The sequence below is a fragment of the Heterodontus francisci genome, chromosome 9 (assembly GCF_036365525.1).
Source record: "Heterodontus francisci isolate sHetFra1 chromosome 9, sHetFra1.hap1, whole genome shotgun sequence".
Lineage (NCBI taxonomy): Eukaryota > Metazoa > Chordata > Chondrichthyes > Heterodontiformes > Heterodontidae > Heterodontus > Heterodontus francisci.
The window spans coordinates 115,654,085-115,674,928 of NC_090379.1; the positions used below are offsets into that span (position 1 = coordinate 115,654,085).

The 20,844-nt window shown below is 43.8% G+C and overlaps 1 protein-coding gene across 5 annotated transcripts in view; it reads left to right on the plus strand.

Moving 5' to 3' along the window:
* stard9 (StAR-related lipid transfer (START) domain containing 9) overlaps positions 1-20,844 on the plus strand; it is a 298,527-nt gene that overhangs the window by 243,085 nt on the left and 34,598 nt on the right. For 4 of the 5 annotated variants that reach the window (XM_068039742.1, XM_068039743.1, XM_068039744.1 and 1 more), the window contains 3 exons: positions 6,425-6,475; positions 17,009-17,229; positions 19,016-19,547. In XM_068039742.1, the coding sequence (XP_067895843.1) occupies positions 6,425-6,475; positions 17,009-17,229; positions 19,016-19,547 (804 nt within the window). Of the gene's footprint in view, positions 1-6,424; positions 6,476-15,422; positions 15,494-17,008; positions 17,230-19,015; positions 19,548-20,844 lie in introns of those variants that run through there. The other variant, XM_068039747.1, reaches the window with a different exon arrangement.

Genomic DNA, 20,844 nt, shown 5'->3' on the forward strand with positions numbered 1-20,844 from the left:
ATTTGACCACCGGTCCATCAGGCAGTGGTCTGCACGGAATGTCCTCAAGGCCCTACGGGAAAAGGAAACGGTGGATCCTGTCGGATGGTTCCCCGAGCAGACCGTCAAAGTCATTTGGCGGAATGCCTCATCACCAGAACTTTCAAACAAGCACCAAGACGTAGCTTGGCTGGTGGTGAGAAGGGCCCTCCCCGTCAGATCCTTCATGCACACCCGAAGTCTCGCCCCCTCCGCACAGTGCCCCCGCGTTGGCTGTGGTGGGGAAGAGACGGTCGCCCACCTCCTCCTGGAATGTGCCTTTGCAAAGCAGGTGTGGAAAGAGATGCAGTGGTTTTTGTCAAGGTTCATCCCAAGCAGCTCTGTAACACAGGAGTCTGTGCTCTACGGGCTGTTCCCAGGGACGCACACCGAGACAAACATCAACTGCTGCTGGAGGGCTATCAATTCGGTGAAAGACGCCCTTTGGTCTGCCCGAAACTTGCTGGTCTTCCAGCGCAAAGAGTTGTCCACCACCGAATGTTGCAGACTGGCACATTCCAAGGTCCAGGACTACGTGCTGAGGGACGCACTAAAGCTTGGGGCAGCCGCAGCAAAGGCTCAATGGGGAAAGACCACAGCGTAAGGTTCCCCCACCAAGCTGGACTGAGGGGCTGGAACCATGGGAAACCCCTCGAACTGTATCGTTAATATTCTCAATTGCTGTAAATGTAAAACTGTAATTGACATGACAATTGTGAAACGGAAGGGTTGGGAAGAAACTCATGACATTATTGAAAGAAACTGATCTCTTTTGCAATGTTTGTATTTTTTCGTGCTGTTTGGAAACTGGTTGGCAATGTAATTTTTACAGATTTTTATGAATAAAGTATATTTTGGAAAAAAAAAATCAGACTGCTTATCCAACACCCAGTACTGGATGAGCACAAATTTCCTCCAATATTGGGAAGACTGAAGCTGTTGTTTTCAGTCCCTGCTCCAAGCTCTGTTCCTGAGCTACCGACTCCATCCCTCTCCCTGGCAACAATCTGAGATTAAGCCAGTCTGTTCGCAACCTTGATGTCACATTTGACCCTGCAAATGAGCTTCTGACCTCATATTTGTGCCATCAGTAAGACCGCCTATTTCCACCTTCATAACATTGCCCCTGTCTCAGCTCATCTGCTGCTGGAACCCTCATTCTTGCCTTCGTTACCTCTAGACTTGACTACTCTAACATACTGTGGGCTGGTCTTGAACATTCTACTGTCCGTAAACTTGAGGTCATCCAAAACTCTGCTGCCTGTGTCTTAACCCGCACCAAGTCCTGTTCACCTATCACCCCTGTGCTCGCTGACCCACATTTGCTCCTAGTCAAGCAATGTCTTGATTTTACAATTTATCATCCTTGTTTTTAAATCCCTCCATGGCCTCGTCCCATCCTATTTCTGTAATCTCCTTCAGCACTTCCCCTCAAGATATCTGCGCTCCTCTAATTCTGGCCTTTTGTGCATCCCTGATTTTAATCACCCCACTATTGATGGCCGTGCCTTCAGTTGCCTAGACCCCAAGCTCTGGACTTCCCTCTCTAAACCTCTCTGCCTCGCCACCTCGCTTACCTCCTTTAAGACACTTATTAAAACCTACCTCTTTTACCAAACTTTTGGTCACCTGACCTAATCGCCTTTTGTGGCTTGGTACTTTGTTTTATATGCCCCTGTTGGGATGTTTTATTATGTTAAAAGTGCTATATGAATTTAACAATGTGTTAAGCGTTTGGACACTAAAGTTCACACAGTATAATTTCAGAGCTGACCAGTGTTCAGATAACAAGCGTTACCAGCATAAGAATCATGTTAATACTGGATATACCACATGGTGTTATGATTTAAATGCAAGCCTGTTTATCGACCTTGCAACAGATTGCATTAATTTAGGGCTTTAACGTAGTAAAACAGTGCAAGGTGCTTCACAGGAGCGTTATGCAACAAATTTTAACACTGAGCCACCTACGGTGATATTAGGGCAGATGACAAAAAACTTAGTCCAATAAGTAGGTTTTAAGGAAAACCTTAAAGGAGGTAGAGAGGCGGATAGGTTTCGGATGGGAATTCTAGAGCTTAGGGTTCAGACAACTGAAGACACAGCCGACAATCGTGGAGTGAGGGAAATTGGGAATGCGCAAGTGGCCAGAATTGGAGGAATGCATAAATCTTGGAGGGTTTTAGGGCTAGAGGAGATTACAAAGAAGGGGAGGAATGAGATCATAGAGGGATTTGAAAACAACAGAACTTACCACAGACTTAGAAGTGATGTTTTACCGACAAAGCATGGTTGTTGGCTTTTCTTGCCACAGTACCAAACAGCTCTTATCAAAATCACAAATGTGACTGTGACAGTGTTAAACTATCCCTCCTGATCCTTCTTGAACTGTCTTCAGCCGTTAACCACACCATCCTCCTTCAACACCTCTCCACTGTCATCTAGCTGGTTGGGACTACACTTACCTGGTTCCATTCATAACTATTTAATTGTAGCTGGAGTATCACCTGCAATGGCTTCTCTTCCCACTCCCGTACCATTACTTCTGGTGTCCCCAAGGATCTAGCCTTGGCCCCCTCCTATTTCTCATCTACATGCTGCCCCTCAGCGACAGCATCTGAAAACATAGTGTCAATTTCCACATCTACCGATGAAATTCAGCTCTACCTCACCACTGCCTCTCTCGACCCCTTCACTGTCTCTAAATTATCAGACTGTTCATCCAACATCCAGTACTGGATGAGTAGAAATTTCCTTGAACTAAATATTGGTAAGATCGAAGCCATTGTCTTTGTTCCCCATCATAACTTTCAGTCCCTAGCCACTGACTCCATTCCAACCCTGGCAACTGTATGAGGATGTACCAGACTGCTCACAACCTTGGTGTCATATTTGACCTCGGGATGAACTTCCAACCACACATCCTCCCCATCACCAAAACTGCCTATTTCCACCTCCATAGCATCACTGGACTCCACTCCTTGTTCATTTTATCTGCAGCTGAACCTCTTATCCATGCCCTTGTTACCTCTAGACTATTGCCGTGCACTCCTGATCTGCCCGTGTCGTAACTCGCACCAAGTCCCATTCACCCATCACCTCTATGCTCGCTGAGTTACATTGGCTCCCAGTTATGCCTCAGTTTTAAAATTCTCATCCTTGTTTCCAAATCTCTCCATGTTCTCGCCCCTCCCTATCTCTGTAATCACCTCCAGCCCCGCAATGCGACGAGATTGCTGTGCTCCTCTAATTCTGCCACTTGATCATCTCTGATTTTAATTGTTCCATCATTGGAGGCCATGCCACGGCCCTAAGATCTGGGATTTCCCCCCAAACCTCTTAGCCTCGTTCTCCCCCTTTATGACCCCCCCCCCCCCGCCTTAAAACAGATCTCCGCCCTATTATCTCCATAAGTGGCTCAGTGTCAAATTTTGTTTGGAATGTTTTATTATGTTAAGGAAACTATATAAATATAAGTTGATGTGTTGTTTCATCTCAACTTTTACCCCAATGAAATAATGCGCAAAGGTTCACACTTTGATCAATTCAATCTTTAGGCTACTCTTGTGTGTAAACTATCAATAATTATTGAATTCTACATAATACAGGCTCACTGGTTCAAATTGTACATTGTTTCCAAGCAGTTATTTATGGGGAACATGCAGACCAGACAGATGAATGAGTAAAGCTTTAACCCCATTCTCGGGTCAGTTCACCTGTTTAAGAATGAAAAGAAAGCCACTCATAAATAGCAGTGAGGGTGAACGAGTTGATCTGAATGAAAAATATTCCCTGGGATTTTATCCAGACGACGGAGGTCTTGACCACCGGCAAAAGCTTCAGCAAGAGACCCGCGTCGCTTCCTCTAGGGAAGGCCCACCGCATCATGTGCCAATTAGGTACTTAAGTGGACAGCGACGGGCCTTCCCCAGGATCAAGGACCCTGGCAGTGGAAGTCCAACCTGCTGAGAGCTGCCAGCCAATCAGAGGCTGGAAGCTCTTTAACTGAGCAGCGCCACCTTGGAGGCGGTGGCTGCTGCCGGTACTCACCTGAGGCTCTTGACCCAGGCCACGGGTAAGTCTCAGCAGGAGGGGTTTTGCAGGATGGGGGTCATGAGGGAAAGGTTGTAGGGAGAGTTGGCAGCAAAGGTAGGGGAGTGGCTCTTAGTGGGCCTGTCCCCTTCCCTATGCCGGGTCCCTTGTCCAAGGCGGTAAGTGCCTTTTAATGAGGGACCCTCCACCCCCGGAGCCGGCAAGCAACCCGCATGGGCTTATTGTCATGCTCCCTGTGCGGTGACAGGCCCGCACGCTGCTGCGCTAATTCTGGCGGCAGCACGATGAGCCCTTTAATTGGGCATTAATTGCCCACTTAAGGGCCTCAATTGGCAGCAGGGTGGGAAGGTCGTTCACAGGCCTCCTTGCCCCGGACTTAATTTGGGGGGTGGGGGGGGGCCCCGAGGTGGGGAGAGCAGGGGGGGGAGGTGGGGAGAGCAGTGGGGTCCTCTCCACCACCATCCCACCCAATTATCTGCTCTCCCTGCTTCCAAACCTGATGCGGAGGAGAGCATAAAATTCCCCCCATTGTGTAGAGCTCAGTAAATTTGGTAATAGCGTATGTAATTTGGTCTTTCCTACAGGGTTTGAAGCATCTGGATACAAATCTATTTTCAGCTCCAGATTAATGCCGCCCTATTTACAGAACAAGTGTTAATGTTCAATGGTGTTTCTCAAATGCTCTGTCAATTTAAATTCGATGCTGCCTGATGTGCATCTTGAGCAGTGTGTTAGATTAGGCACAGAACCTAAGAGTGATAAAACCGCTCCACATGATACTGTTTCCCCAACGTGGCTGGTTTTATTATTGATGTTACGGGGTGTGGGGGAGGAGGCTAAGCATTTGGCTTGTGGTCTTGGCTTGTACTTCATATTTTATGCCAGTTTTGGAGTCAGGTCCTGGAGCGAAAAAGGCACTGAGTGGAGGTCAGCATCATTTGCAAACAAACCACATTTTCAACCTTGTTCATTTGGGCAAATAATAAAATACTTCTCTAACATTTTCTGTGAGTCACCCTTTAATTATGAAACTCCTGGTGGAAAGTTCCAAGTTTCATTTACTTTATTTATCCCCTGCATTTTAGCATATATTTAGCCTTCTTGCTTTTACTTTCTGATGCCCGACAATCAAGTTTTTCACCAGCATTTTGAAGATCACAAAAAATTTGGAATCATTTAATTGGACTCCTGTTGCCTTCATGCATCACTTACTTTTCCCCAGTCTTCCTCTCCAGTGAATGCCGCGCAGTGCATCAGCGGTTAAGAGTACAGAGAAGGGCTTGTAGTAAGAACATAAGAAATTGGAGCAGGAGTAGGCTGTACTGACCCTCGAGCCTTCTCTACCATTTAATAAGGTCATTTAATTTAATTATTCATTTAAATAAAGTATTAACTACATGTTTCTAGTTTACACCACTCGCCCAGCTTAGAGAGCAACAAAATGTATTACTCACCAACCTGCTGTGCTGTGTGTCGCCGGGTCTGAAACACTGAACTGCTCGAAGCTCACACAAACCACTTGAAGTATTAAAGGCAAAAAGGAGCACCTCCTTCCCCCTCTGCAGCGAATTCCCACTCTGTTGCCCTCCGTTCATGTTGTATTCTATCTGCCAGTGGTGATGAAAGGTGATAATTAACATCAGTAATGAAGAAGGGTTACTGACCTGAAACGTTAACTCTGCTTCTCTCTCCACAGATGCTGAGTATTTCCAGCATTTCTTGTTTTTATTTCAGTAAGCATGAGTTGTGTCTGTTTTTTTAATTGATTCTGAGGATGTTGGCATCACTGGCAAGGCCAGAATTTATTGCACATGCCTAGTTGCCCTGAGTTTGATATAATTGAGTGGCTTTCTAAACTACCTCAGAGGGCAGTTAAAAGTCCACCATGTAAGGTGTGGGACTGGAGCCACTAGACTGGGTAGGTTTCCTCCTCAGTGAACTAGTTGGGTTTCCACGGCAATCTGACAGCTCCATGGTTAAACTCCCGTGGTAGAACTTGAACTCACATTCTCTGGTCTATTAATCCGGCCTCAGGATTATGAGTCCAGTCGCATAACCACTGCATGACAGTGGCGCGGTCAGTATTGCCAGCGCATGTGTTTTCCATAGTTGATGGCCCTCCCTGGTGTGAATTGCCCTACTTAGCTTGTTCTGGCATCCATGGGCAGAGTCTTTCTCATGGGGCTCCTGATCCATCATTTGGAATCATCTGGGCCACAGTTGAATACTTGTGCAGCCTGCTTGGCTTTCTATTCTGGTTAGGAATTGTTCAAATTATATATCTGCAAAGGAAACTTTGTCACCAGGACAAGTGATGGTGATGTAACAAAGCTGGTCTGTTGCATTTTTACAGCTTGGAACAGGACAAAGAGAAGGATGAAGAAATGGAGCTAAATGAAACCAGGTGAGAAACTGGCCTAAACAATTGCTTTGGCGCTTGGGGAACGTTTAAGTTAATCAGTTTACCATAATTTTCAGCATTTCATAGAATGTACTAACAGTAACCCATATCTGTTTGTCATTTGCTTTCATTACATTTTAGTCTGTCCCATTGGAGGGTGGATTTTATGTTATAATGTTCATCTGGAACAAAGGTTTAATTCGCTCATAGGAATTTTTTCTGTCCATTATTTTAACAGTAACGAAATGGGATAACTTCTCTTGAAATAGAGCAGAATTATATATTTTCTTCTGTAACGTCACACACTCATTTATGTACTTATCTGTAAATGCTAACCTATCACTTCAGTGATTTCGGATTGCATCATACGGGGTACAAACGGCTCAATAATCTGAACCTTGGAGATTATGGCCCTTGAATGTCAAACAGATCATGTCTTTCGCCATCTAAGCATTTCCAGCAATGCACAGTGCCGGCTGCAGTACCTATTTCTTAAAGTTGGATTGTAGCTATATCTGCAAATGTGCTGCTCTTCATAATTTCTGTGTGAGATGCACTAACCAACCAGCAACCAGGCACAAGATACCTAGATGACAGGTTCTCTTCTTAAGTGAGTTCCTTTGCAAAAGGATCTGTTCAGAATCACTTATGTGTCAACATTGGCTTATTAGGTAGTACTTTTACTTCTAAGTCAGAAGATCTTGGGTTCACGTCCCACTCAACGGGCTTGAGCGCAAAATCTAGGCTGACCCTCAAGTACAGTACTGAGGGAGTGCTGCAGTATTGGAGATGTAGTTATTTGGAAGGGATGTTAAACTGAGTTCTCATGTGCACACCCGTGAATGTATAATATTCCGTGGCACTATTTTAGGAATATAAAAACAGGTGTAGGACAGTTTCATTTGCCCAACTTGGTTCTGTAACCCTTTATATCCTTGCCTAAAAAAAACTTCAATCTTATTTTTGAAATTTTCAGTTGACCCTCAGCCTCAGCAGCTTTTTGGGGGAAGCGAGTTCCAGATTTCCACTACCCTTTGTGTGAAGCAATACTTCCTGACATCGCCCCTGAACAGCCTAGTTCTACATTTAAGATTGTGCCGCCCCCCCCCCTGTTCTGGATTCACCCACCCATGGAAATAGTTTCTCTTTATCTACCCTGTCAAATCCTTTAATCATCTTAAATGCCTCAATTAGATCACCTCTTAATTTTCTATACTCAAGTGACTGCAATCCAAATTAATGCAACTTGTCCACTTGCTTAGCCCAGGTGTCATTCTGGTTACCTCTAGACTTGACTATTACAACTCACTTCTGGCTGGCCTCTCACTTTCTACTCTCCTATGTGGCTTGATGTCAGATTTTGTTTGATAACACTCCTGTAAAGCACCTTGGGATATTTTACTATGTTAAGGGTGGTAGAAATACAAGTTGTTGTTGTGCCCTCTCCAATGCCATTTTATTTTTTCTAAAGTGTGGTACCCAGAACTGAAGGCAGTCTTCCATTTAGAGTCTAACTGGAACTCTGTACAGTTGTAACATAACTTCCCTCACTTGGTATTCCAGCTCTCTTGAGATAAAGGCCAAGATTCCATTAGACTTTTGATTTTTTTTTTTACCTGTCCACTAGTTTTTACTGAGTTCTGTACTTGGTCCCCTAATTCTCTTAGCTCATCTGTAGCTCCTAGCTTCTCACCATTTAGAAAGTCATAGAATTATAGAAGTTTACATCACAGAAATAGGCCATTTGACCTATCATGTCCTCGCTGGTCAATAAGGAGTCACCCAGCCTAATCCCACTTTCCGGCTCTTGATCTGCAGCCTTGTAAGTTATGGCAACTTCAAGTGCGCATCCAAATACTTTTTAATGTTACAAGAATTTCTGCCTCTATCACCCTTTCAGAAAGTGAGATCCAGATTCCCACCACCCTCTGGGTGAAAGGATTTCCCCTCAAATCCCCTCTAAACCTCCTACCTCACCCAAAATCTGTGTCTGCTGATTATGCACCCCTCAACCAAGGGGAATAGGGCCTTCCTATCCACCCTATGTAGACCCCTCATAATTTTATATACTTCAATTATGTCTCCCCTCAGCCTCTTCTGTTCCAAAGGAAACAACCCTAGCCTATCCAGTCTTTCCTCATAACTAAAATTCTTCAGTCCAGGAAACATCCTCATAAATCTCCTCTGTGCCCTCTCAATGCAATCACATCTTTCCTATAGTGCGTTGACCAGAACTGCATGCAGTACTCCAGCTGTAGCCTAACTAATGTTTTATACAGTTGCAGTGTAAGGTCCTAGCTCTTATATTCTGTGCCTCGGCTAATAAAAGCAAGTATCACATATACATTCTTGACCACCTTATCTACCTGCCCAGCCACCTTCAGGGATCTATGGACATGCATTCCAAGGTCCCTCTGTTCTTCTACACTTCTCAGTATCCTACCATTTATTGTGTATTCCCTTGCCTTGTTAGCCTTCACTAAATGCATTACCTCACACATCTCCAGACTGAACTCCATTTGCCACTGTTCCGTCCACCTGACTAGTCCATTGATATCTTCAGCTTTCTTCTTCATTATAAACTACACAGCTAATTTTTGTATCATCTGCAAACTTCTTAATCATGCCCCTTACATTCAAGTCCAAATCATTGATATATACCACAAAAACCAAGGGACCTAGTACTGAGCCCTGTGGGACCCCCACTGGAAACAGCCTTCCAATTACAAAAGCACCCATTGACCATTTTTGGTTTGATTTTGCTTCCTGCCTCTGAGCCAGTTTCGGATCCAACTTGCCACTTTGCCTTGGATTCAATGGGCTTTCACTTTGTGAACAGCCTGTCAAGTGGGACCTTATCAAAAGCCTTGTTAAAATTCATATAGACTACATCAAATGCACTACCCTCATCGACCCTCTTTGTTATCGCCTCAAAAAGTTTATCCATTAAGGCATCTCATCCCAGGGGTTTTTCTTTAATTACACTTGGTATCTCCTAGGTAATTTAAGATAATTAGAAAAAAGAAGCAGAGGAGAGATGAGGATTTTTAAAAAACAATGAGTTATGATCTGGAATGCATTGCCTGAAAGAGTGGTGGAAGCAGATTCAGTAGTAACACAGATTTAAGATTATTGACAAAAGAATCGGGGCAGGGTGGGGGTGGAGGAGAGGTGATGGTATGCTATGGGAATGGTGAGGAGAAATTATTTTATGCAGTGAGTTGTTCTGATCTGGAATGCACTGGCTAAAAGGGCAGTGGAAGTAGATTCGATATTAACTTGCATATAGGGAATTGGATATATACTTAAAGGAAATAATTTCAGGACGATGGGAAAAAGCAGTGGAGTGGAACTAATTAGTTGGCTGTTCTGAAGAGCTGGCACAGGCACAGTGGGCCGAATGGCCTTCCTCTGTGCTGTAACAATGTATGATAGACTTGAATATTCCAACGCACTCCTGGTTGGTCTCCCACATTCTACTCTCCATAAACTTGAGGTCATCCAAAACTCTCACTAAGTTCTGTTCCCCTATCACCCCTGTACTCACTGAACTACATTGGTTCCCAGTCAAACAATGTATTGATTTTAAGATTCTCAGCCTTATTTTCAAATCCCTCCATGGCCTCACCCCTCCCTATCTCTCTAATCTCCACCAGCCCCACAACCCTCCAAGATATTTGCGCTCCTCTAATTCTGACCTCTTGTGCATCCTGAATTTTATTCGCTCTACCATTGTTGGCTGCACTTTCAGTTGCCTAGGTCCCGGGCTCTATAATACCCTCCCTACTCCTCTCCACCTTGCTTTCCTCCTTTAAGGCACCCCTTAAAACCACCTCCTTTGAGTAAGTTTTTGGTCATTTAACCTAATATCTCCTTTGTGGCTCAGTGTCACTCTTGGTTTTATATTGCCTCTGTGAAGCGCCTTGTGACGTTTTATTACGTTAAAGGCGCTATATAAATATAAGTTGTTGCTGTCTGATAGCTGCAAATGCTTGGATAGCATGAAGCCAATATATTGAGGGTCCTAATAGTGAAATATGATTTTTGTGGATGATCAGCTTTGTGAAATCAAGACCTATTTTGTTACGACTGAGGCGGGAGGAGTGCACTGTCTTTTCTAGTTCCACTTCTCCACAGGTCTCAACATATATTTTTTTAAATGTTTGCTCAGTTACCGATGTGGTCAATCATATACTCTACTCTTTATCCCAGAATAAAATACGCTGACCAGTTTTCTTTAATAAACAACAAAATTATAAGTTTATTATAAAACAAGACTTAAACAGTAACAAAGCAAACCATTAACACACAGATTGAAATATGAAAGTTCCCTTTTTAAATTCCACACACACAGACACTGAAAAAAATATGGAAATTCTCTCTGCAGAGATCCGTTACAAAAAAAAGACAAGAATACATTGGCCAAAGACTTGCTAATTCTTGAAGAAAAAAGAGAAGTTATGGAAAGATGTCAGTTGTCCCTTTTTGGTATGGTGTCCAAAGTAAGCATAGACAGCTGTCACTGGGATCTTTCTAGAGCAGTTCGTTTCAGGTTAAATTGAGGATCAATTTGGCAAGCTTCCCAGGAGAAATGCAGCAACAGGAGTTTCTGGCCAGTTTTTCAGACTTTTCTTGCCTTGATTCTCAGGACGTTCTCGAAGAAATGGAAGAAGGTGAGCTGATGGTGGCTGCTCTCTTGGCTGTTTTTCTCCAACTGTCTTAAAAACTGTTCACACCCCAACACACTGTCCAAAGTGAAACTAAAAACACTATCTCGAGTTAAGCCTCCTGACCCCTATAAATCTTGATCTGTCACTTCTCTGTTAACATCTTCCTCAGGTTTGTTGCTTAAAGCACATGATTTCCAGCAAAGTTTTTCAATAACATCTCGGTGTCCTTTCAATGAACTGTCAACAACAAAAGCCAAGTCCAGCTTCTGTGAAATCTTCAGCCTTCCAATGAATCCATCTCCACAATTTAAATATAAGTCCTCAAAAACATATACTTAACAAAAAATATAGAAGCACTTTTGTAACAGTTTTTAGAACATGATGTAAAGACTGAGATTTCGACTGTTCTCCGTGTGTATCAAACCATCAGAGTGCTTAGAAATCCAGTGCAATAATTTGTTTTAAGCACTCTGTTGTCTTGAAGCTGTGATCTTGTTTTATGGCTGTTTCCAGTTGTACATTGTTTTTTGAGTTTTTGGCTTTTAGAGCTGTCCGCTCTGAGTTTTTTTACTGTTGTTTCAGGGATCTTGCTGCCGCATTTGCTTGTACCATGTACAGCCAGTGCACTTCTGAATGGTTCATTACACATGAAGTACTTTGAGCCAAACTGAAGAGGCATAATAAAGCATTGCATCTTCATTTTCTTGGAGGGTATAGACTTGGTTTCACCTTGTGTTGCTGGAACCTGATATTGGGAGCTTGGTTCTAGAGATTTGCTATGTTTGCTTTTCTTCTTTTACCTGATGTCAGTATAAATCAGGGAGGATGAGAATGGTACCTGGCACAGGCTCAGAACAGCACAAGTCTGAACTAGTTTAATATCCTGACTAATGTAACAGAACACTTTCAAAATGATCAACCAGAGACTCAGTTCCCGAAAAGGGGTCAGTGTCGTTGTCAAAGAGTGAATGGATTATCTGCACTAATGTGGGAAATCTTTTGTAGTGTGCAATTTGAGCTGGCATTTACTGATGTAAGTATAAACTATCCTTGTTTACTGCAGAACATTCTGCAGTTGTTGCTTTACAAAATTGTTATTATGGGACTTCAGATTTAATTATGCCTTTAGCCTAATTCAGTTTTAGTTGTGAGCAAGTTAGGAATTATGTTCTACTTGTATTACAGTCTTCAATCAGAACCTGACATTTATTTTGTTGGTGGATTTACAGACTCTTCTCCACCCCCACCACCCCCCCCCCCCCAACAACATCCACAAATGCCCATTACCCCAATACCTATATTATATTTTTGTGACTGAGTTACTTTCGTGCATGATATATTTCAAACAGAATAGTTAATGTGGAAAACTCTGGCCAGTGTAGTAATAGCTAACAGGTTACCTTGCCTTGTGAAACTGTGTTTGCGTTTGTAGGAAGAGGATTAACATATACTGCAGCGGGCACCTCTATTGTTGCATATCTTTGGTCATTTTATTTGCCGTCCACACTTTTTTTCCTTCCCCCTCTCTTTGAACCTTCTCCATTTGGACACTTTTCTTTGTCCTTGTCCTCTACGGTTGCCAGGAGGTTTGGGAGATTGACATGGGTGACTAGTGAGACTAGTCTACCCTCTCAGGTGGGTGTAACAGATCCCACGGCGTTATTTCAAAGAAGGGCAGGGAAGTTCTTGCCAGTGTCCTGGCCAATATTTATCCTTTAACCAACTTCATCAAAACAGATGATCTGGTCATTATCTCATTGCTGTTTGTGAGATATTGCTGTGTGCAAGTTGGCTGCTGTGTTTCCTACATTACAACAGTGACTACACTTCACAGAAGTACTTCATTGGCTGTAAAGCAAGTTGACTTTCTATAGCAGTCAGGAACATGAATGATGCGTGACCTTTTCCCTCTCCCAGGCCAACAGTTGCTGAAGCCATTTCAGTGCCCCTCCCATCACTCCAGCTATTGGCTAACGCGACAAAATCTTGGGGTCAAGCTTGAGCGGACATTGGTCTGTATTGCTCAGTATCTCACTGTGTTGTACTCTGATCCCCTGGGAGGCTGGGAGCCATTGTGACTTCCCTAATTTGAAACAGAAATAGTTCTAGGATTAGTAAATTATATTATTTGTCACCAAAATAACTGGGATATTACAGGAAAATGTCAGAAGTTGTGTTGGTGATGGGGCTTTCCAGATACTGTAATTGCAAGCCACAAAAAAAAAGGGGTGCAGTGGAACAGAAGATATGATATTGCATTTCACTGCTATTTCCAGATTGCAATTGTGATGTAGACAGTGAGAGATTATCATTAAAGCAATTATGGATGAGGGGCATCTGCTAAATTACTAGGACTACTGCCATTGTATTAGGATTGCAAATCTTACTTTTTGCTTACATAAAAACAGAAGATGTTGGAAATGCACAGCAGGACAATAAGCATCTGGTAGAGGAATTGCAACAAGTTGGGTGCAACCTTGTATCAGAACATAAAGCACTTGTGTCCCAGGTGGTGTAAACTCTGTCACTCCTAGGAGACTGGTAGATTAGGCAGCTGTTTTCCAGTGCCTGACATGTAGTGTCTAAGTGTTTATTCAGCGCTACACATGAAGGATTGGTAGTTTATGGAATATAAGCAATGAGTGCCACTAGCCATATTGTGTGTTTGCTTGACTGAGTTGGCAGCAGTATGGCTTCTTTATCAGAGGGTTTTAGCTTTGAGCCACAATCCAGACTTTGGATGGAACAGTAACTTGAGGGCCCACCTGTCTGTTAACAGTGGTTCAGGTGGATGTTCAACATCCAGTAATAAAAAGCAGCAGGGAGACCTGGCCAACATCCTATCAAGCAACACTATCTAAAAACAGCACCATCACTCTCCTTGCACTCTGTCTCGGATGCTGCTGGTGGCTACATTCACTGCACTTGGAAAAAATAATTTGTGTAACGGGCTTTGTTACCTTTCAACATAAAGGATCCTGTGTTAATACAAGTAGACAAAGCACTGCAGATATTGGAATCTAAAAACAAAAGCAGAAAAAGCTGGCAATATGCAGACAATTTGTTGAGAAACAGAAGTCACTCAATTGTTGTTTCAGGTTTTAAAACTCTGAGGAACCCTCTTAAGACTTGAAATATCAACTGGTGTCTGTTTCTGTACAGTTGTTGCCTGACCTGCTGAGTATTTCCATATCATTGCATTTTTATTTAACAGCAATGAATGCTTTGGATTTTGTTCGTCATTCAGTGATGTAACAAATAGAAGAGAGGTTTGGTAAAATAGTCGTTAACTTAAGAGGCAGAATAGTTTAAAATATTAACAGTTACCATGTAAGTTTACGCACTATGGGTGGAATTTAATGCCCTCTTCAGCGGTGGGTTTGGAGGCAGGGAGAGCAAGTAATTGGGGGGTGGGGGGAAGGGGGTGGGTGGTTCTTGCCCTGCCGCATCAATTGAGGCCTTTAACTGGACAATTAATGCCTTATCCCACCGCAGCCACAATTAATCCGGCGGCGGGCAGCTCTGTCTCCGCACAGGTAGCATGGTAAGAAAAACCGTGCGGATTGCTTGCTGACTTCGACTTTGGGTGGCGGTGAAGTGGGGAGGTGGGGGGATGTCCCCTTGTTAAAAGGCACCAAGTTCCTGAACAAAGGACCTGATATTGGGAAGGGGGGGGTGGGGGGAAGATCTGCTGAGAACCACCCCCTGCCCTTGCTGCCAAATCCTCTGCACACCCTTCCCTGCATTCCCCACCCAGTGAGACCACTCCCACCGTGACCTACCTGTGGCCTGGGTTGAGCGCCACTCCTTGATTTGGTGGGCCTTCCACAGAAGGGGCGACGCTAGGTTCTCGCCAGCGCTGTTGCCGGAGGTCAAGACCCCCGTCGCCTGGATAAAATCCCAGTCTGTATATCAATGAGTAGGTTAGATGCATAAAGAAGAAATAAAAATAAACAGGCCTTCCCTAATAAAAATAATGTAGCTAGTTTTGTTCTAATGTTTATATATTTAATTAATATCCATGACTGGCACAGTGATAAATGTTTTTTTTTTGCATGTGGTTCTTGTTTCTAAAACTTTTTTAGATGGAGCCAGAAGTGGGAAGAGACTTGTTGAAATTACTTTCAGTTGTTGCCATAGTTGCAGTCGCCTCTTGGCACAGTATGTTGAACACCAGCTTACAGTTACAGGCAAGCTTATGTTCAAAATCATGTTGTTGAAGCCTCCGTTAAGACTTGGACTTCAGGGGGGTTCAGAATGGCACAGTTTGGGTTATTGGAACACCAGCGACCAGGCATCTTTGGAGCATCATTCATCGTCTGAGGATGATTTGTTTGCTTGGGCAATTACTGTAAGACTAGCAACTGCAAATATTAATTGGAGTGTTTACGTGTCTGACCGTGTGTCTGTATGTGTGTGTACTGTTTTAATTTCATGGTTAATAGCCATATCTTGTAAAGATAAATGCCCTTCGTTAAATTCTCAGCTGTAACAAATGTCAGAGGCTCAGTGTTGGATTATGTAACATTGATTAGATACGCTCTTAACATTCAGTAAACAAGTTGTATGTGGAGCTGCTCGACCTCAGTGTCTTGAGGCTTGAGCCTATTGGGTTTTAACGTCACACTTGTTTTTTATGGCTTGTTCAGCTTTTTTATTCTAATTTATTTGTTATTGGCTTTGTTTGTCTTACGCTAGTTATTGTGCATCAACAGCCAGTATGCTATTGATATCAGACAGCCTGCAATCTGCACTGTCGTTCATGGAGCATAAATGATGAAATTTGTTATTAGATGGTAGTTAGACAAACTGAGTAAATTTGCCAAATTGGTGTGCTTATGGCTTTGAATCTTTGAATCGAGTTTTAAATCTGTTGCAAAGTGTAATATAATTGAATGTTATTTGAATACGGTGCGCTGCCGTAGTTTGTGGTCTGTTTAAAACATCTTGCAAAATCACTGGATAGTTTGTGCCTATGTATCTCAGTCCCTGTGCAGCCAAACAAGCTTTCTTTGTAGAACCCAAGCTGTGTTGTTGCTAGGTAACTCAAAAGCTGGCTCTGTGAAGAATCGCACAAGAAGTGCTACGTGTGTTGAGCAATCAATGATGAAAGAACAGATTGATGTGTTGGTGAAAGGAAAAGACTTTGTGTTTAAAACCCAAGTTTGGTGGCAAGGTTAAAACATACTCGGGCAGCCGCTATCAGATGAAGCATTTGCTTGGCCGTAACATACTGCCACTGCTAATATGTTGCAGTGCTAGTTATATTTTCACACTTGTATGCAGAAGACTTTCCTGGTAACTACTGATCTTTTGTAAACAGTCAAATATTTATGAAGTTGTAGATTTTTATAAATCATCTGGTGACTTTAAGGAGCTGAAAGTCTGATGTTCAGAAGATTTCCTTTTGTTGCGATGTTAACTGTTCCATAGTTGGTGACCCCAAAATCTGTCTCGCTTTCTGGGCTAGCTGTTACTTACTTTCTAGTTGGACTATACCTGAATTAAAGCAGCTGGGATAGTGTCTGGGTGAACCACCATCGGCAACATTTATTGCCCATCCATAGTTGTCTTGCGAGTGACCGCCTTGAACCACTGCAGTGTGTAGTGAAGGTGCTCCCACAATGCTGTTAGGTAGGGAGTTCCAGGATTTTGACCCAGCAACAATGAAGATACAGTGATATAGGTTGGTGTGTGCCTGCTACCCTTGTCCTTCCGGGTGTTAGAGGTCTGAGAAGTGCTGTCAAAGTGTTCTGAACTTTCTCCACTTCTGCAGTGTGAACAGTGCTACTGTTTAGCGTATTAAGCGCAGTGATCTTTGAATCTATGCATACAAAAGATTTCACTTGCTGTTATTTATCCTCAGGAGGCAGTTGGTGGAACTTCGGGAGCAATACCAGAACAAACAGCAGGAGCACGAGGAGTACAAACAAAAGCTGAAGGGATTGGAAGCGTTTTACCAAGAACAGATACAGCAGCAGCAATGTTACGTTGAGGAACTACGCCAGCGCATCCAAGCAGCCCAGTCACGGGCAGAACAAGAGCTTGAACACGATCAAGAACAGCTTAAACAACAAATTGAGGAAAGTAGGTAGTCACAGCCTTTTCTTTAAGCACGATTCGCTTGGAGTATGGAAAGGAGATTCTGATTGAGAGGGGGAAGGTGTGTGTACAGGCCAGCAGTCAAACAAAGTATTCTGTGCAAACAAGAACAAAAACTGCTTTTTCCTTTGGCAACAGCATTTATGTTGTCACTTGAGTCAGGTTGTTTCTGGAAGATCAGTAAAGCATACCTCTTTAGGTAAATATCAGCATCTGTAGAAAGCTGCAACTCTGCCTGGTTTACCTTTAGGACGGTGGTTAGCACCGCAGCCTCACAGCTCCAGCGACCCGGGTTCATTTCTGAGTACTGCCTGTGCGGAGTTTGCAAGTTCTCCCTGTGACTGCGTGGGTTTCCGCCGGGTGCTCCGGTTTCCTCCCACAGCCAAAGACTTGCAGGTTGATAGGTAAATTGGTCATTGTAAATTGCCCCTAGTGTAGGTAGGGGAATGGTGGAGATGTGATATTGAATATGGGATTAACGTAGGATTAGTATATAAATGGGTGGCTGTTGGTCGCACAGACTCGGTGGGCCGAAGGGCCTGTTTCAGTGCTGTATCTCTCCATGACTCTGTGACCTTGCATGCTTCTTGCTGGCTCACTGCTATACAGTAAATGCAGCATTGGAAATATATGGGTATGACCTTACCTACACCAACCATCATTCGATGAAAGTAGGGAAACTTTTTTTCTACATGTGTAGCAGGATAATTGCTGGTAAATGAAAATCATTTAGAGAGAGAGAGAGAGATATTAATAGCTTGTTTCAACATTATGTAGCTATTTACATCTCCTCTGGACCCATCTTTTGTTTTTGTACTTGACCCATTCCCGCACCCTTTTGCCTTGTACTTCCACCATCTTGCCCTCTACTCTTTCACGCTCCTTCCCTTTTGTTCTTGCCCTGGCTCTGTACGTGCATATAAACTGTTAAATCTCTAACTTCTTCCAGTATTGATGAAAGGTTATTGACCTTAAGTGGAGGTGTAGAGAGAGCAATAGTGTGGGGAATACCCAGCAAGAGTGGGGATGCGGGGTTCCTGCTGAATTTAACAGCAGGATCACTTGACAATCTTTTTCTTCTGTTTCCTGCCCAGCAGCTGGCCAGATTAATAGGGTTGGCCAGCTGCACATGGGAAAACTAGCAGCTGAAGCCGCAGCGGGGGACCCTTGAACAGGCCCGAGCAATCAGGAGTAAGGGAACTAGAGATCAGGGATTGGTGGGAAGGTAATTGCCATGCGGGTGTGGGAGGGGAGGGTGAGAGAGGGGCTGTGATTGGCAGAGAGGAGACCAAAGCTTCCTTGGGGGGGACACTCCTGCTGCTCCTGTTTCACAGGGAGTGCTCTGAAAGGCACGTACGTTCCGGGGCTGGCAAAACCCGCCTCCCAATACTGCCCGGTTTCCTGAGTCCTGGAAAACCAATGCCGGTAGCTGTTAAATTTATATTAGGCACCCAGATGAATTTTGAGAGCATGACTTAAACATTAGAATGAAGTCACCCACCCCTCGAGGTCAGGACACTTGCAGGGCATGCGACCTTCCTCCATAAAAATGATGGTAGGCGTGTATGCGGCAGGTTGGAGGTGTGTTTTCCGTTTTAAAACTTCCCCTGCCCGTCATCTTGGTGTTAATAATAAGGCTGTTAACTCTGTTTCTCTCTACCACGATGCTACCTGACCTGCTGAGTGTTTCCAGCATTCTCCCTCTCCCTTTCCAGCAACAGCAGTAGTTTGTTTTTGCCATATTAACAGCTGCCTGTTCCTCTTTTCTCAGACCAGCAGTGTCTAGCGAATGAAGAGAAACGCTTAGTCTGCCTGGAGCAGCACCGCCGAGAGCTGGGGATACAGACCGACACTGCATTGTTCACTGAGTGCGGGGTACAGATCACACCGCAAACAGAGGCGATTTCTTCGATCGAGCAGGACAGGAAGCGACTGGTGCAGCTGGAACTGTTACAGAAACACTCGCTCAGGAAGGCCGAGCACAATATCAGCAAGAAGAGAGTCAGGTACCAACTGGAGAGAATCGCCGGGAAGCACCAGCTTTTAGAAGCAAAAACAAACCTACAACACCTGGAGGCTGCAAGTTTACTCAGCGAGGATCAACTCAAGCAGCCGATCATGGACAAAACAAGCACATTACAAACTGGTCCAAATCCAAAACTGACCATGTGGAACAAATCATTTCCTCCATACTCATTACCAGCAAGAAAACATTCACCATCTGTTCCTTTGCTAACTCGGAGGCATTCGGATTCCAATGACCTAGTATCACGCCTGTACCCGCAGTATGTCCCAGTTTACAGGTATGCTTTTTATATACAGAAATGGGTTTGTTTGCAACCATCTATGTTACTAAATACTTAATTGGAGAAAACAATTAGACATCCCTTTTATGCTTTGGAATAAAGTACACATCCTTTCACTCGTTAAAGCAAATTTTAAAAATCAAAGACAACAGTAAATACAGAGTAGATCAGCATCTGCAAGGGCAAGACAGGTTAATAAAATGTCAGCTGTAGCTTGGTGGTTGCAGTCTTGCTTCTGTGTCACAGGGCTGTGGGTTCAAGCCCCAATCCAGAGACTTGAGTACATAATTGAGGCTGACGCTCCAGTGCAGCACTGAGGGAGTGCTGGATTGTCCGAGGTGACATCTTTTGAATGAGATGTTAAATTGAGGTCCCGTCTGCCCTGTCAGGTGGAGATGGGGATGAAGAAGTCCATGGCACTATTTTGAAGAGCAGGGAATTCTCCCAGAAGAGTTCATGCTATTTTTCTTGCTCAGTGACACTTCTGCATTAACACAAAAACTCTCTCCAATCCAACTGTGCTAGCACTCCTGCCTCTGTGGCTCCTGATTCTGGCAGCACTGTCTGGGGGAAGAGTGGCTTTCTGGTGTCTGTTTGTTGGTTATGGATGAGTAGGTTCAGGTTGTTAGTGGTGGTCAGCTGGCTGTGATTTGGCTGTCTGGTTCCTCTTGGCTGGATGACGTCTGGCGGCAGGTGGTATAGGAACATAGGAAAATAGGAACAGGAATCGCCCGTTTAGCTCCTCAAGCCTGTTCCGCCATTCATTGAGATCATGGCTGATCTGTGACCTAACTCCACATACCTGCTTTTGTCCCATATCCTTTATTACCTTTGGTGAACTAAACTCTACCAATCACATCTTTTAAATGACAGTTGATCTTGCATCAATTTGCTGGAGAGAATTCCAAACTTCTGGCATCCTTTGTACGAAGAAGCATTTCCTAATTTCACTCCTGAAAGGTCTGGTTCTTATTTTTAGATTATGCCCCCTAGTCCTGGACTTGCCAACCAGCAGGAATAGTTTCTCCCAATCTACCTATCTGAACATAAGCACAAAGATATCTTGAAAACATCAAATCACCCCTAACCTTCTCAATTCCAGGGATTACAACCCTGGTTTGTGTAATCTTGCCTCAGAATTTAACCCTTGGAGTTCAGGCATCATTCTAGTAAATCTAAGCTGCACTCTCTCCAAGCAGTACCCCAGGTCTGGTCTAAGCAGGGCTTTGTATAGCTGAAGCATGACTTCTATCCCCTTGTATTCTAATCCTCTAGATATAAAGGCCAGTATCCC